The sequence below is a fragment of the Denticeps clupeoides genome, chromosome 2 (genome assembly GCF_900700375.1).
Source record: "Denticeps clupeoides chromosome 2, fDenClu1.1, whole genome shotgun sequence".
In the NCBI taxonomy this organism is placed as follows: domain Eukaryota; kingdom Metazoa; phylum Chordata; class Actinopteri; order Clupeiformes; family Denticipitidae; genus Denticeps; species Denticeps clupeoides.
In genome coordinates this window covers 19,780,065-19,797,144 of record NC_041708.1, presented here as the reverse complement: position 1 = coordinate 19,797,144, position 17,080 = coordinate 19,780,065, and the positions used below count along the sequence as shown (strand labels likewise).

The 17,080-nt window shown below is 42.0% G+C and overlaps 1 protein-coding gene across 1 annotated transcript in view; it reads left to right on the top strand.

Annotated features, from left to right (window-relative positions):
• Nucleotides 1-13,629, top strand: part of sorl1 (sortilin-related receptor, L(DLR class) A repeats containing) — a 51,225-nt gene extending 37,596 nt beyond the window's left edge. Inside the window, exons 28-48 of the mRNA XM_028966593.1 lie at nucleotides 199-330; nucleotides 576-707; nucleotides 983-1,117; nucleotides 1,320-1,472; nucleotides 1,749-1,907; nucleotides 2,035-2,163; nucleotides 3,188-3,314; nucleotides 4,475-4,644; nucleotides 4,741-4,853; nucleotides 7,597-7,701; nucleotides 7,822-7,888; nucleotides 7,973-8,055; nucleotides 8,136-8,226; nucleotides 8,652-8,836; nucleotides 8,922-9,041; nucleotides 9,184-9,348; nucleotides 9,608-9,782; nucleotides 10,058-10,164; nucleotides 10,836-11,034; nucleotides 11,148-11,360; nucleotides 12,082-13,629. Of these exons, the coding sequence (XP_028822426.1) occupies nucleotides 199-330; nucleotides 576-707; nucleotides 983-1,117; nucleotides 1,320-1,472; nucleotides 1,749-1,907; nucleotides 2,035-2,163; nucleotides 3,188-3,314; nucleotides 4,475-4,644; nucleotides 4,741-4,853; nucleotides 7,597-7,701; nucleotides 7,822-7,888; nucleotides 7,973-8,055; nucleotides 8,136-8,226; nucleotides 8,652-8,836; nucleotides 8,922-9,041; nucleotides 9,184-9,348; nucleotides 9,608-9,782; nucleotides 10,058-10,164; nucleotides 10,836-11,034; nucleotides 11,148-11,360; nucleotides 12,082-12,149 (2,828 nt within the window). The 3' untranslated portion in view covers nucleotides 12,150-13,629. The remainder of the gene's footprint in view (nucleotides 1-198; nucleotides 331-575; nucleotides 708-982; nucleotides 1,118-1,319; nucleotides 1,473-1,748; nucleotides 1,908-2,034; nucleotides 2,164-3,187; nucleotides 3,315-4,474; nucleotides 4,645-4,740; nucleotides 4,854-7,596; nucleotides 7,702-7,821; nucleotides 7,889-7,972; nucleotides 8,056-8,135; nucleotides 8,227-8,651; nucleotides 8,837-8,921; nucleotides 9,042-9,183; nucleotides 9,349-9,607; nucleotides 9,783-10,057; nucleotides 10,165-10,835; nucleotides 11,035-11,147; nucleotides 11,361-12,081) is intronic.
• Nucleotides 13,630-17,080: the final 3,451 nt, after the last annotated feature.

Sequence of the window (17,080 nt, the reverse complement as noted above, 5' to 3'; positions counted from 1 at the left end):
CCACACACTGCTCCCCGGGTGCCTGTCATGGCTGCCCACTGCTCACTCAGGGTGATGGGTTAAATGCAGAGGACAAATTTCACTGTGTGCACTGTGTGCTGTGCTAATTTTGCCGAGCAGCTTTTCAGTTATTAGGCTCATGAACACACACACTGTATAGCTTTTGACGTGTGTGTGTGTGTGTGTTGTTTTGTGCAGACCCTCTGTGCACACGTTACATGGAGTTTGTGTGTCAGAACCGAGCACAGTGTTTGTTCCAGTCACTGGTGTGTGATGGGATGCGCCACTGCACTGATGGCTCAGATGAGGATCCTGTTTATGCTGGCTGTTGTGAGTATTGGTCATTTAATCAGAACATTTACACACACAAGCCTGGACCCCATAAACACAGCATGATACACTATAATACACAGCATAATACACTATATTCATCCTGCTTCATAAACTCACTATCATGTGGTTATAATTTTATAACAGACTTATACATACACACACATATATATATATGTGTGTGTGTGTGTGTGTGTGTGTGTGTCTGTATATATGTATAAAATTTGTGTGTGTACATTTTTCAGCCTCCCGCCCTGAGTTTGAGAAGACATGTGATGCCTATAACTTCCAATGTGCCAATGGAGAGTGTGTGAGCTTGGAATGGAAGTGTGATGGAATGGATGACTGTGGGGACTACTCTGATGAGGCCAACTGCGGTGAGTTTTTAGAATGGTAGTAGCCTAGAGGGTAACACACTTTCCTATGAACTAGAAGACCCAGGTTCTAATTTCATTTACTACCATTGTGTACCTGAGCAAGACACTTAACCCTGAGTTGCTTACAACCTGTAAATACTGGTTCTAAGTAGCTCTGGATGAGGGCGTCAGATAAATGCCATAAATGTATTTTGTTTATTTATTTGTTTGTCTGTCTTTTTGTGTCCTGAATGTTCCGATTTTTCCATTACTTGACATCAGTGCATTTCGTGCAGGATCTTCTCCAGAGTCATCTGGCTGCTCGCGGTACCTCCAGTTTGAGTGTAAGAATGGACGCTGCGTGCCCAGTTGGTGGAAGTGTGATGGAGACAACGACTGTGGAGACTGGTCAGACGAGACCCAGTGCTCAGGTGGGCAGTCAGGACATTACAACTGTCTAAGGTGTTAACCTTTAATGCATCAAACCACTTGCATCAGTCTAGCAGAGGCCTTTGTGTTGATGTGCTCGCCCTTAGCTGGCATTGTGTAAGTTAAGAATGGGTATAAAATTCATTCTATTATTGAAGCTCTTTTAGGATAATGTTCAGCCTGGGTTTCTGTCCCTTTATTCAGGTGCATCTGCCCCCCACACCCCACCTCCCAACCCAAGCTCCTGTGCCCCCAATCGCTTCCACTGTGGCTCAGGTGCCTGCATTGTCAACAGCTGGGTGTGCGACGGCTTCGCAGACTGCCCTGATGGCACTGATGAGGCTGGCTGTCCAACAGGTACAGTTGCTCATACTTCAGCTCTCAGTTGTGTGTGTGTAATAAAGTGAAGTGATTGTCAGTGGACAGCCATGACAGGCACCGCAGGAGCAGTGTGTGGGGATAGTGTTTTGCTCAGTGGCACCTCAGTGGCACCTTGTTGGATCAGGCAACCTTTTGATTATGGGGCCGCTTCCTTAACCACTAGGCCACCACTGCCCCTTTGTGTGTGTGTGTGTGTGTGTGTGTGTGTGTGTTTTCATGTGTTCACTCATCTTTGTTTTGTGTTGTGCTTAGCCTCCAACAGCTCAGGCATCCCCACCCAGTCTCCACCATCACCATCCCGCTGCAGTATGGGCCAGTTTGCCTGTCTCCACCCCCACACCTGCATTCCAGCCTGGCAGCACTGTGACGGACACTCACACTGCGTTGATGGGTCAGACGAAGCCAACTGTTGTGAGTTTTTGTTTTTTTTTTCCTCTCTCTCTCTATCTCTCTCTCTCTCACACACACACACACACACACACACACACACACACACACACACTCCTAATTTGCTTTGTATTTTCTGTGTGTGTGTCAGCTGCACGCACACAGCTGTTGTGTGTGAATGGCACCGTGTGTTTGGATGGAGAAGCCTGTGTGGCAGACAGTGAGAGGTGTGATGGATTTTTGGACTGCTCCGACCAAAGTGATGAGGACAACTGCACTGGTGAGTCCTGTCAGACTAAACACTGAAGCCTGGTTTATGTCAAGTGAAGCTGACATGTAAAATGAATATAATACTGCATATATAATTTTTTATGGATGTGATGTATAAAAAAAACTAGGCTAATGTGTTGCTTGTGAAATTGAATTTATGCAAAGTGTTTTGAATATTTAGAACTCTGTTGAGAACATTTACAGCTCTACGTCTGAGTTGAAGATCTTGTTCAAATGAAATAAAAAGGCAAACTTTTTATACATACAGCAAACATGTATACATGCTGCAAACTAAAAAGACTATTGATAGTGACGAAGAAGTTTGCGAAGATTGCAGTGTGCAGATTTATTGCATTTAAATCTTACAAGATCACAAGAATTTTTTAATTTTGAACTGCAATAACATAACAACAGATATTTAATACACATTTAATACACTTAAATTAGTATTTATTTTCCAAACTCACAGGGAGCCACAGTGTAAGGATGAAAATGCCGCGGGTTGCCGACCCCTGGTCTATAATAACAATTTCTATATTTTTATGACATCATTTTGTGCCACACAGTTAGTGTGAGGAGTTGGGAATTGGAAGTTTGCATGCTTTGCATGAGTTGTGCTGGTCCTTTTAGGTTTCTCTGGTTTACTATCACCATCCAAAGGCATGTACATTAGGTAAATAGGCTGAAATGTCCTTAGGTGTGAACCAGTGAACGTATGTGAAAAGTGTGTGTGTGTGTGTGTGTGTGTGTGTGTGTGTGTGTGTGTGTGTGTGTGTGTGTGCCATGCGTTGGGCTGGCAGATGGCAGCCACGACCCTGAGAAGGACTAAGTCTTTATGCAAAATGAGTGAGAGAGTAAATATAGCTTATATTTATAGACATTGATTTAAAAGAAAGTTACACATAACTAAGAGATGTGTCCGAGTGTCACTGAACAGTGCATTGTTTTAATATCTCATCTGTTCATTTAATTTTTCCAGCAAAAACAGAAAAATGTGAAATTTCTTCTATTTTTATATCTCTTTCCCTGTGAAGCTGAGCTTCTGGTCTATAAGGTACAGAACCTTCAGTGGAGTGCTGATTTCTCTGGTGCAATCACCCTCTCCTGGTCCCGCCCCAAAAACCTGCCTGCAGATTCCTGCTCCTATCAGGTGTTCTACAGGTATCAGCCTTTACACACTTCTGTTTTAAATCATGCATAAATATGATTTTTAGTAGCAGATCCTGTAACAGGGCTCTAGACTAACTTTTTGCAGATGTGAATGTCTTTTTTTGCAATATTGTAGGAAAGGTTAAACTTGATTATCATCTCAGCCTGATTATCTGCTGCTGCCTGTTGCTGAACTGAGCTTTTTCAGCATTAGATTCTATCCCTTTACTCAGGCTCGTTCTGTAAATGAGAGGGGATTCATTTCGATTAGTGCAAAAAGGGATGCTGAGGAGGTAAAACTGAGGCTACTGCTAGCATATTGGTTGCACTGGAAAAAACCTTTGACCATGAAAAACAATGTTAAAAATGTTCAGAATGGCTAGTTGCACCGGTGTGACCTCAGATTATTTTTTGTCGCACCATTGAGAGATTAGGTTGCATGTGCATCCACACTCTAGAGCCCTGTGTATACAGGGTGGTGTCTCTGTGGATTGAGATCTGGAGAATTTGGAGTGAACTCGAGTGAACACCTCAGTCTTGTTGTGTTCCTCAAGCCATTCTTGAGCCAGGGTGCAAGATCTTTCTGAAAGAGGGTACTGCCATCAGGGAATACAGTTAAAAAACTTGGTCATCATTGATGTTTAGGTAGATGGTACATCCACATGAATGAGGACTCCAGGTTTCATAATAGAACATTGCCCCTACTTCTTTCCATAGTGCATCCTGCTGCTGTACCTTCCCCAGGAAAGTGACGCACACACGTGAAATAAAAAAAAAGTTCTTACATTGCTGTGTGGTCCAGTTCCAATGCTGCACTCCCAGTTACAGAGTCTTGGCTGCCCATCACTCTGTTGGCAGTTCATCAGTTCTCCTTCCTTGAACCATGTTTGGTGGTTCCAGACAACTGCAGATTAGGAAAATCCCACAAGAGTCCTGGTCAAAGTCGCTCAAATCAATCCATCCATTTTTCACCTTCCAACTCATCAATTTGAAGGACAAAATGTTCACTTGCTGACTAATATATCTCTTGGGTGTCATGTTGATCACATACAAATAATGTTATGGCTGATTGGGTTGTCTTTTAATAAAAGAGTTCTGACTGTAGTGAGAGTTATTGCCTACTTATTGCAAGTCTTAATCAAAGATAAACCTGTCTGTGTGTGTTTCTGCAGGCTGGTTGGCTCTCAGCAGTGGAGCTTTATGGACACACACAGCAACAAGAGCAGCTACACTCTGACTGTGTTGAAACCTGACACCACATACCAGGTCAAAGTTCAGGTTCAGTGTCTCAGCAAGCAGCACAAAACCAACGATGTGCTGAATCTCCGCACACCTGAGGGATGTGAGTCCGCAAGAACCTTTGTTGGTGGGATACATTTGTATGAATGTGTGTGTTTGGTTTATGTTTGTGAACATGCTGTGCATTCTGTTGTGTTAGTGCCAGACCCCCCGCGTAATCTCCAGCTCTCGTGTGATAAGAAGGAAGAGGGAGCTGTGCAGGTGTCCTGGACTCCACCAGCTGAAGCTCATGGCCTCATCAGAGAGTACATTGTGAGTGACAGGTCTAAAGAACAGCCATACTATTTTTTTTTTCTTTTTAATAATTTACAGTTTTATTGAAATAGACAAACATATATTACATATTTACAATTCTTCCATCAATCACAATCTTTTTCATATAACTAAAAACTGTAAAGAAAAAAAAGAGATCATTCAGAATTCTTAATCAAGTATAGACATTTTCATACCAAAAAAATATAAATCACTATCTATAAGACAAACGAATTAAGGTCGAAAGAGCCTGCATACACAATCCACTTGGCCCAGTATTTACAATAGCTTGCTTTTTGCAATCTTAAACAAAATGTCAGTATTATGAAGATTTCATAAATGATATTCAAAATGTTTTTTTTAAATGGGAGGGAATGGCTAGATCATCATCGAGTATAGATCATCAAGCATGTGGGATAACAAGAGGACCAGTGCTAACTCCAAATATTTATATAATAACTTACGAAGTACTTGACAATCCCAAAAACATGGCATTCACTTCAACCACAATTCCTCTAAAATACTGAGTCCTATATGAATCCTATTTCACCAGTGGTGATGAAAGTGGATGCCCTTGTCTTATCCCTCGCTCAAGAATATCTTTCCTGTCCTTCCCCTTTTTAGGAATAACTGTAATGATAGCCTCATACCATGTGTGGCTATCTGGCCCTTCACCATTATCCAGTTAAATATCTTGAATAGAATAGGTACCAGTTGTTCTTTACATTTCTTAAACCATATAGAAAGTTTGGAAATTGCTGCTCAAATCTCCTCCTCTTCACATTATTTTGTATTTCAGACACAGAGGGAAGATCAATGGAATTCAGAAGGGAATCTATTTCATTATTGTTTTGGTCTTGAGCTCTAGAGTATATGTTTTTATAGAAATTAGTGCTTTGGCTACAAGATGCAGTACTTTTCTAGCCACTATTTTCACTGATTAGCTGCCAGCCTCATGATATCTTTGTTTGAGAAAAACTCATTTCTTTTGTATTTGGGGCAGTGGTGGCCTAGCGGTTAAGGAAGCGGCCCGTAATGAGAAGGTTCGAATCCCGGTGCCACTGAGCAAAGCACCGTCCCCACACATTGCTCCCCGGGCGCCTGTCATGGCTGCCCACCACTCACCAAGTGTGATGTTTAAAAGCAGAGGACACATTTTGTTGTGTGCTGTGCTGCAGTGCATCACAATGACAATTACTTCACTTTCACTTATTTATTGTGTGGTTTTTAATTTCATTACTTAATTTCTGCCAATTGTTCTTATTATGTTGCTCTTGAAGGATTTTCAGTTGGGATTGTAGTGTGGAGTGAACTTCTGTTGCCTGTTTTTTTTAAGAAAGGAAGTAATTGAGATAATCTTCCCTCACCAAACTGTCTTTCCAGCATCCCAAAACACAGGTGGCAAACCTCCCTGTTGTCAATTTCAGATTCAATATCTTTTAAAATTTGGATCAACCCAGTATTTCAGTGAAAATACAAAACCTGACAGCTTTGGGAGTAAATCTGATTATCTGACACATAACATCCACACCAGGCATGTTGTTTTAGGATAGTAAAATATGTTAATTATGTTTTTGCTTAAACAGCAATTAAAAGGGTACACAGTTGGTCTCCCACCATGTGCACTGTCATCAGTACAATATATGTCTGATAAAGGATAAAATTCACCATGCCCCCTGATTTGTTTTTACTGACCTTACTCGTACCTGGAGTGGCTCTGTATTCTTATCCGGAACTACCGGCACAATCAACGTTATTATCATAGAATAGATTTTTTCTGCACTGCATCGATGCAGAATCATCCATATTTGCATTGCAATGCATTGATTATGAGGTCAATTTCAACACCCCTAGCTGGACACATGTTAGTCAAAAATTTGATAACAAGGCTCTGCTTTGCATAGAAATTTGCATTGCATAGCACTTAGCGAGCACTTTCTGTTGCTCCTTGTATAACTGCTTCGTGTGTTACCTGGTTTATTTTTTACCTCTCCATCTCACAGCTGCACACCTTTGAATGTTACCCTGTTCTGTTTTTGCTTTTACATGACAAAATTAATAATTGTCAATGAAACATCGCTTTATTGCATGTGTATTTGGTGATCACACCAAAAATACAAAAACATGATAATGCGTAAATATGGAAGTAAAAGTATTATCTGCTGGGATGCAAATCCTGCTTGGGTCCACAATCAGGCTTAAGAGTTTATAAGTTTAAATTTAATTAAGCCTAAATTTTTTTTAAATTTAGCATCAGAATTGGGCAATTCGCAGTGGTTCAGCTCTAAGTACTGTATTTCATTCTGTGCCTTTGTATATTGTAATGGTCCAAAATGACATGTGACCCATTTGACACAATAGGGTTAAAACATGAAATTGTGGGTAAGAGAAGGAATGGAAAGGAGAAGCATGTTAGAGCAGTGCAAAGTCTGTGTCATTTATAATAAACCCGAACCACACCTAGGTCCAAAAACCCCAACCGGAGTCCGAGCTGTGCTTCCACACCCACTCAGGGCTCCAAAGCAGACACTAACAAGCAGGACCGGGGTAAAAGGGATCGTCTGTCCCCACGCTTCCCAAAACCAGTTTGTTACAATATGTTTGTGGAAACAATGCAATGGTGAAAGCATGATAATAAAAGTTCAAGGCACTTCAGCCAAATAAGTCCAACACATGGAAGGTGGAACTGTAATCATATGGTTTCAGTGTTGTGGCTTAGCTGTGTATGTGAATATGTTTGTAGGTAGAGTACAGCGAAAAGACCAGTCCTGAATGGTACTCCCAGCACACTACTGACACCAGCACAGAAGTGAAGAACCTCCAGGCCAGTGCCCTCTACAGGTTCAGGGTAAAAACATCACACTTACACTTCACCCTTTAACAAGTGAGGGGCTGGAGACCTTTCTGAACACTTCTGAAGTACTCCCTGTCTCCCTAGCCATCACGAGCATGTATACTTGTCTGTTAGGTGGCCGCTGTAACAGGAAGAGGAATGGGGAACTGGACTGCTGTAAAATCAATCACCCCCCAGAAAGGTGAGCAAGAGTGTGAAAGCATGGAGATGAGATGATGAAATGAGATGGGATGCTCAGCTCACACTACTCTCTCTGTCTCTGTAGCTCTACCTGCTCCCACTGTAGAGGTGGATGGCATCACAGAGGAGTCCATGTCTCTGACATTCGGCTTTGATAAGGCATATGAAGTCAGTACGATTTGTGTGTGTGTGTGTGTTTATGTGTCTGCATGTGTGTTTTTATAACTACAGTGTTTGACCATCCACAGGTGAAGGAGTTTGTTGTGGTGATATCCTGGCAGTTTGACAACCATGTAAAAGAAAGCAAGAACTTTGTTGTCCATATTCAAACGTTGAAAGGTAAATGGCGACTCTTTGCTGTTTGAAATATGTCCTCTTTGTCCTCTTTTAACCATCACCCTGAGTGAGCAATGGGCAGCCATGACAGGCGCCCGGGGAGCAGTGTGTGGGGACGTTGGCAGATCGGGATTCGAACCGGCAACGTTCTGATTACAGGGCCGCTTCCTTAACCATTAGGTCACCACTGCGATTGGATTAGATTTATTGTACAGCTCTACTGTAGTACTAAAAAGTTGTCACAACAGATTACAACAAGGCTCAATCTCGCCATTAGTACTGAGTTGTGTACTAAGTATTACTGATACTATTTATGGTAAATATAAATATAAATGTTTTAGTACAGCTGACCGTACAATGCACATGTATTTATATGGCTAGTTATTGGGATGTTTGTGCGTTCCGAACCACTTTGTGTGTTTCTGTAGTGCATAACCTAACGTCAGGAACAGACTATGAGGTGGGGGTCTGGGCACATACTGATGATGGAGACAGCCCGATGTCTCTGCTACACCAACACACTGCCGGCTCCCAGCCTGAACAGCCCAGCCTGAAGGTGCGGGCTCTAAACCAGAGCATGGTGGACTGCACCTGGACTGGGCCACGGGCATGGGTGAGACTTGGCACTGAGCACATCACACGCGTGTGTGTATAGAAAAAATACTGTACATACACAGTGCTTTTTTATGAATCCATAGGTCTACGGAATTTTTTATGCCACATCCTTCCTGGACCTTTACCGCAGTCCTTTCACACATAACAGCAGCAGCACCAATCTCGCCGTCATCGTTGACACCAATGAGCAGTACCTTTTCCTGGTGGGTCTTCCCTAAATTTCATTACCGCCTGATTCACTAAACTGACACATCTTCACATGTCTTCAGCTGCATCTCTCACAACCAAATCTACTGACAAAAGGTTATTTTTCATGTATGTGTGTGTGTGTGTGTGTGCATGTAGGTACGTGTCATTGCTCCCTACCTGGGACCCCCATCAGACTATGCAGTGGTGAAAATGATCCCAAGTGAGCGGCTGCCTCCAAGAAATATCCATAAGGTGTGGGTGGACAAGACCCAGGCGACCCTGAAGTGGCAACCTCCATATGATGCCCCCACCTCCCCATTGGTAGGCACAGGAGGGTGTGGTGTGGTAAATGAGGGGTTAATCATAAAATCTATTGCATTTACAAAGAACATTATAATATAGTCTTAAAGAGGAGTTGCACAGTAGTTGTTTGCAGGCATTCGACCTGCATTGCTGGTTACTGATGATTTGGTGACACTCTTCCTGAAATCTGGATTCATGATTGCATTTTACCAGGATCATACAGAAACATTTTCAGAAGAATATCCTCAGAAATCTCTCTTATGCTTTGTCATCGCAGACGTATGTGGTGCACATAAAGGACACTGTGCGTAAAACTGAGCGCAACTACAAGGTGACTACGCAGAACAACACAGTGGAGTACACACTGAAAGATCTGGAGGCCGGGGGCCGCTATGGCATCACCATTAGGCTGCGCAACATGAGCAAGGAGGCCAGCTATACCTTGAGCACAGGTACACACAACCAGCCAGCACACCTGATAATAAGTGCAACTAGATTGAGAAACTTGGGTTGGGGGTTACATGTTTTTATACTGCTTCCTTTGTTATTATATTAATTCAGGCACAAGTTGAATTTGATTGATTTTTCCATGTAAATTTGTTAGTGCATCATTTGTTGGCCATGTTGGCCATAAAACGTTGCAGGGTTTATAATATAATGATAGCATTAAATATATTTAATAATAATCCAAATAATGTTTGTGCTATATGTGTACGTGTGTCCGCAGTTCCACTGCCGGCACCTGATGCATTAAAGATCCTGAGTGAACAGGACCACATTTTCCTGTACTGGAAGAGCCTGGGAGTGAAGGAGCGCAGCTTTAATGAGAGTCGGGTGAGCGAGGCTTCAGTATTCTGCTGTAGGCTCGAGGAATCAGCACCACAGACAGCTCCCCTAACTTCACATTATTGATGCAGTAACTTCATGGAAGGACCTGGTGACTGGTACTACTGACTGGTTAACTAGGGGTTACAATTACCTTTATTACCCTGAATAATTAATATGAAGCTAGTAAATGATTTTTTTTTTGTACATGTATACCGTGCTTGTGACTTTACATTAACATGTATTACTGCATATTTAATACTTCTAATCCACACATTCTGCACAACCCAGTTTAAAATAAATCTGTTAATGTTTGTCAGTATAAAAATTATACTTGGAAATAATTCCAAAAGGGCAGGGTTTTTTTTAGCAGCCTGATTTTACTACCCGAATGAAAGCAGTAATGTTATTATTATGAGTGCTATGTACATGTAGTAAGGTCTGTGCACTGAATTTGAATATGCCACACTAAAGGTCAGAGGATGCTTCATGCAACTGATCTACAGAACATTATGCACGTGCACTAATGCTGGCTTTGTCCTTGTGATCGTCGGACGAAAGATTCATGATGCGTGTGAACAGACAGAACTGAGTGTTGTGCAAATATTAACCCCTCTGTGATTATGCTGTGTGTGTTATGTGTATGATTGTGTGCCTTTCTCTGTGGTTTTTCCATTCAGGGTTATGAGGTCCATGTGTACGACAGTGTGACCAACTCCAGCACCTGTCTGGGCAACACCACCGAGACGTTCATTCGCATCGGCAGGCTGCAGCCACGCCACAGCTACACATTCTCAGTGCGTGCACGCTGCCTCCTCAATGGACAGCTTTGTGGGGAGGCGGCCCTGCTGCGCTACACGCTGCCTGGAGAGGAGACAGGTCTGAGCAGGGGGTTGTGCACATACAAGGAATACAAGGAATACAGGGAAAGAAACTGTGTGTGCATGTGCTTATATACACTAAAGTTTAAAAGTGTGTGTGTGTCTGTGCAGGTGCAGCTGATGCAGCGAGTGTGTCTGGCCGCTCAGGGGACATGGCAGCCGTGGTGGTGCCGGTGTTGTTTTTGCTCCTGCTGGGTGTGTGCGGTGGACTCCTCGTCCTCTACCTACGACATCGTAGACTCCAGCACAGCTTCACCGCCTTCGCCAACAGCCACTACAACTCCCGCCTTGGCTCCGCCATCTTCTCCTCAGGGGATGAGCTAGGTGAGACCTGGTTCTCTACAGAACCACAGTAAAACCAACTTTTTCCAAAGTGTTTGTTTTTGCTATTGTGATACACATCATATCACACACACAGTGACAAAATTAAATATGTGTTCTCTGCCTTCAACCATCACCTTTAGTGAGCAGTGGGGGCCTCAGTGGCACCTTGACAGAATAGGATTTACAGAATAGGATTTGAACCGTCAACCGTTCAGTTAAGAGTCTGTTTCCTTACCCACTATGCCACATTAGCCCATACAGCAGATCACGACACACATGCTGAGTGTTCTCCAATAATTTCAAACCAAGTGGTGGCCTAGTTGTTAAGGAGGCGGCCCCGTAATCAGAAGGTTGCTGGTTCGAATCCCGATCCGCCAAGGTACCACTGAGGTGCCACTGAGCAAAGCACCGTCCCCACACTCTGCTCCCCGGGTGCCTGTCATGGAATGCAGAGGACAAAATTTCACTGTGTGCACTGTGTGCTGTGCTGCTGTGTATCACGTGTGACAATCACTTCACTTTCATTATAAAAGTGCATGATAAAAAAATCACATTAACTTCATATTCCATTTTTAAAAATAGCTACTTTTAAGGAGTACCAGCAGAAACGTGGCTCAGTGTGGAAAACAGTATGGAAACAATAGAATGAAATACAATGTTTTACTGGTATGTATTATAACAATACTGTAGCCTGACACTTTACCTCCCATTTCTTCTTAAGGTGACGATGATGAAGATGCTCCCATGATCAGCGGCTTCTCAGATGATGTTCCAATGGTGATAGCTTAGCTGGTACATACTTGTGCACAACAAACACACTCACAGCACCTCCCCACCCTGCTAGTGGTGAAACGAAGAGAGGCCGGTGGGCTAAACTCACCAACACTCACACTGACAAAGAGAGGACAGAGGAGGGAGAAATAAAAATAAATATTTTTAAACATACACACACACACAATCACCCATACATACATATATATATTAATGATGCACTTTTTTGGATGCGCAATAACTTATTTTTTTATATGGTCAATGGACTTTGTGGGTGTAAAATTTAAACTGTGAAGAAAAGCGAACCATGTCGTGGGACTACAGCTTGCCGTACTGCAAACCTACGCTCTCCAGTACATTCGCTTAAAGCCAAAACTACTCAGCAGATGACATAACAAATCTCACTACATAGTCAACTCACACAAGAGCTATAAATGTAAAAATGGACCAATGAATGCTTGTTTTAAAGACAGATGACACTGAATTCCACAGTGCTGTAAATTCCTAATTATGTCTGTGGATGTCAATGATGTAAGGAATAATGTGAAATTTTTATTTATTGTGTTTCAAATGTCTTGGTTTCTTGAAAATGAGCGCTACAAAGTTTTTTGGGAGGGGTTCGCTGCGATCAGTGATTTGGCTCAGGTTTGAGGAATAGGAAAGATCTCTCAGGACTGGTACTCCATACGCAACTCGCTGCAGGCTGCCAGGATTTTATTTCTTCTCCTTTTTCTTCTTAAATAGAATTCAGTTTTTAGTTCAGCAAATTGACCATGTAGCATGTCTAAAGGTACCTGGAGGAGGAAAGGATGCATCTGGTAGTGTGGTACAGTTGGCAGGTCTGTTGGTACTCCACCAGAACGTTCAGTGTCCTGGTCAGGAATTACACCCCCCCTCCCCCTCCCCGTTTCATGGAGCCAATCTTTGTAGATAATTAATATTATATCTGAGCTCATGTTTCAGGCCTGTTTCAAGTGGCTATCGGGCAGTGTTTTTTTTTTTGTTTTTTGTTTTTTGCTCACGAATGTTCTTTGTAGATAATTGTTAATAAATGTTAATGCAGTTTATCTGAAAATCTGATATCTGAAAATGGGTATAATGCCAGTGAATTAGCCCCTCCTCTATAAGCCTCATTTTCTCTACGGAGCTGAGTGCACTTCTAGAATGAAGTGAAGACTTGCTTACTCTGGTAGGTGTGAAGGGGAGGGCTTTCATTTTCCGAATGTGAGTTGGGTAACTTTTTGAAAAGCCCAGTTGCCAAATGATGGTTGTGTTGGTTCTGCAGCGCACCTCACTTCCACGTTCCCAACGTTCCCATTTCTGTGTAGGTACAACACAACTCTATACCAGGACTGTCACACACTGTTGATGTCACCCTGCACTTGTTTTTCTTTCAGTTTCCTTTTATTTGCCTTACAAATGACTGTACAGTAAATATTGTTTTGTGCTGAATTTTAATTTTTACCCTATATGCCTTATTAAACTTCGTTGAGCTAGAGGTATATGTGTGTGTTTGTATGTAGCTATATGGTGTACAGGTCAACATGTACAGCATTCATGCCCGCGAAAGAAGGCTTATACCAGAACTTTTCTTGTGAAAGATGTTGTCTTCTGGGCCAGGACCCTAAAGCGCTACAGCTGTGAGGTCACACAGTTCTTTTGTTCTGGTGACCGCAGTGTTGTGGCACTTTAGGGAAACACGGCTACGCCTGATCTTCACTTTGATTTGATACAGTTGTTCCATTTCAGTTCCACTGTTGTCTATTTGGAGTTCGATTCAGTCCCACACATGTCATTTTAGATGTGTAGTCAAGGATGCAGATTCTGCTTGCCTACTGAGCTCTTTAAAGATGTTTTAACAGTCTGGGGTTTTGAAGAGGTGCAGTCAGAAATGTGCTGAAATAAATATGAAACTGTTGAAACGAACTGGTTCTCTGTGTCCATATGTGACTGTGGTTCTTGTTCTTTCAGGTTATTAACATTTTAATCACACCCTACTTTAATCTTTGTGAAACTGGTGACTGTATGCTAACCCCCTCCCTAGAAAGCCAGCTGTCCAATCCTATGTCAGCATCTGTGCAATAGACCCTGCAAATTCATGACTAAAGTTTTAACTTAAAAATGCAAGCAGGGAGACATTAGAAAAATGGGGATGATTTACAATTTTACACATGGTTTGAAACATCATCCAACTGTCTAACTTTTTAAAAGAACCCAATTAATCAATATAAGGCATTAGTACTTATAAATACCATCTCAGTAGCTATGGAATTTTTTACTGTAATATATAAATATTTTTTAGTCAGAAGGGTTTGCACTGGAAGGCGAGACATGATTCTTTTTCCAACATTTCAGTGTTTTCAACCATGCTGATAAGTCATTAATAATGTCTGTGTCTTCCTGCTTTACCCCTACAGCAGGCAGGGGGCATGTGAAGACACTATTCATGTCAGAGCATCATAGAACCCATCCTCCCATACATAGAAGTTCACTAACGTGGCTTATTTCCATTACTAATCTGATTTACTCATCTATGTACAATTCCATGCAAGACAGGAACATCTTCCAGACACAGACGTCATGTAATTTCCCAAGTAGCTCTGATGAACTGTAGTAATGGAGGAGCTGTCTATGGTTCTTACCCCTGAAGCGTTTTTTTTTTTTTTTTTTAATTGTTAAATCATCCACGTCCATAGTAGATGTGCTGTCTGGAGTATTTGTGATGGGATAGTACATAATCATGATGAACTTGCAACCAGTATCATTTACGGCATTTATCAGACGCCCTTATCCAGAGCAACTTACAATCAGTAGTTACAGGGACAGTCCCCCTGGAGAAGTGTCTTGCTCAGGGACACAATGGTAGTAAGTGGGATTTGAACCTGGGTCTTCTGGTTCATAGGCGAGTGTGTTACCCACTAGGCTACTACCACCCCAGTATCAATATGAATAGTAGTCCAGAAGACCACCATTAATGTCCTTCACCTTTGACCAACAAAATGTTGGATACACTCGGGGAAATAACAGTGGTCTGTGGTGGTTGAACCTGTGAGTCTGGCCTTCTGGTTCATAGGCACGTGTGTCAGCCACTAGGTTACTACCGCCATGGTTTTCATACTAATACTGGGATAGACGATGTGTTAAGGTTTGTTAAGGTGATGTGTACCTACCAGGCAACGTTCTCCACCAGCAATTACAAATCTCCCACTGTATGGACAAAGGACATTTATACATTTAGGGCAATAGTTTAAGCATTGGTCACGTTTCCTAGTGTAAGGTCAAATAATGAAATAGAAAAATAAGGAAGAACTGAAGAAGAGAAATGGACACACACAAACTGTTTAAAATTACTGAAAGTTCTCACGTATGGTTCTAATTCTGGATGATATAAACTTGCCTCACATTAACAAACCTCATTAAGATGAATGTTCTTTTCTTGTTAATTCTGAAGACACCTTTCACATTATTCTACTAAACAATCCTAGCATGTAGCACTGTGTTTAGCACCAGTTTGGAAGTAGTGCCCATAGAGTTTGATAGTCCATTTCTTCATGCTGGATACTCGATGAATAATTTTCTATTCTTCCCATTTCTTATGAATGGCTGGTGACCCCCCCTCCTGAATCCAGCACAGCACTGGTCCTGTCATCTCAGCGGGGATGTTACGGGGCCTTGTATTAGATGGCAGACAAAGTGCATTTTGTAATTTCCGCCAACCCCCCTAACTCTCAACGCCCTAGTGGCATGAAAGGAACTATTGTTCCCATTGTTCTGGAAAAAAACATTAATACCCGCAACCAATCTGCTTACATACAGTTTTCATCAGTACTGAAATGTGGTTTGCAGGAGGTGAGCAGAAACAGCAGTGGCCATCACGTTGCCTGACAAGCAGCACAATGTGGATGTTCCTATTAGGGGTTGATCACTGGGTGGAGTCTACAAACTTTCCATGTTTCCTTCCCGTGGGATCTTTGGGCTTTCGAGGCCAAGCGGCTGAAGCATACTCCAACTACATGACTACTGACCTACTGCAATAAAAAAACAATTTTACATTCTTTGTCAATTTCAAATGCATCCAGTAAACCAAGATACCTGACTGCTGCACATTGGAGAAGCGATGATTCTACCACTACTAGTAATTTAGAATAGTCTTTAAGAAAAATGAATGCACAAATGCTATGACATGAGTTACACAGTTTTTTTTATCACAGTTCCGTATGATTGAGTGCCAACTTCTGTGTTGTCTTGTTATGCACCTTCGTGCATCAGCATATTGTTTTCAAAACATAACTGCGGCACATTTCAAAAGATGCATGTAATGTAATATGAATCACCAGGGCAACAGCCAACCTGTGTAAATTTACTTCCATCATGTCCCTCCAATTTCATGCAAACGCATTTTGGTTTTCTTGGATTTTTCCCTGTATTAAAACGTACTGAACCAAGAGGAAAATTATACAAGGTTCAGAACAAACCAAACTGATTCAGACCAAAGCAAACAAACTAATGTGTGGAAGCACCCAAAGTGTCCAGGATGTAAAGAGTCTTTGTACAACGAGCCTACTATCTACTTCAGAGGATTCTTGGTTCTGATGCCTGAAGTAAATCCCAGTCTCATTCAACATTATGAAACCCCAAATGGTCTCAAACAAGCATTCTAAACCAGAGCGAGGGAAAACCGTAAAATCTCACAGTCTTTTGTTGTATAGTGGAATTCCCATACTACAGATCAAAGAGAAGGTAGGGTAAAGCAGGGGATTCAATGGGTGGAAAATAGAGCAAACACGTGTCACATGCCAATAAATAAAGGAAGTGGCATGGTCCCTTGCCATAAGCCCAATGTTGCTGTGGCACCATGACTGTTGAGAGAATGAGTAGTACTACTAGTACTACTACTGCCTCTACTTTATTGTGATTCTTGTTATTATTGAGTGTTATATGCCTTATAG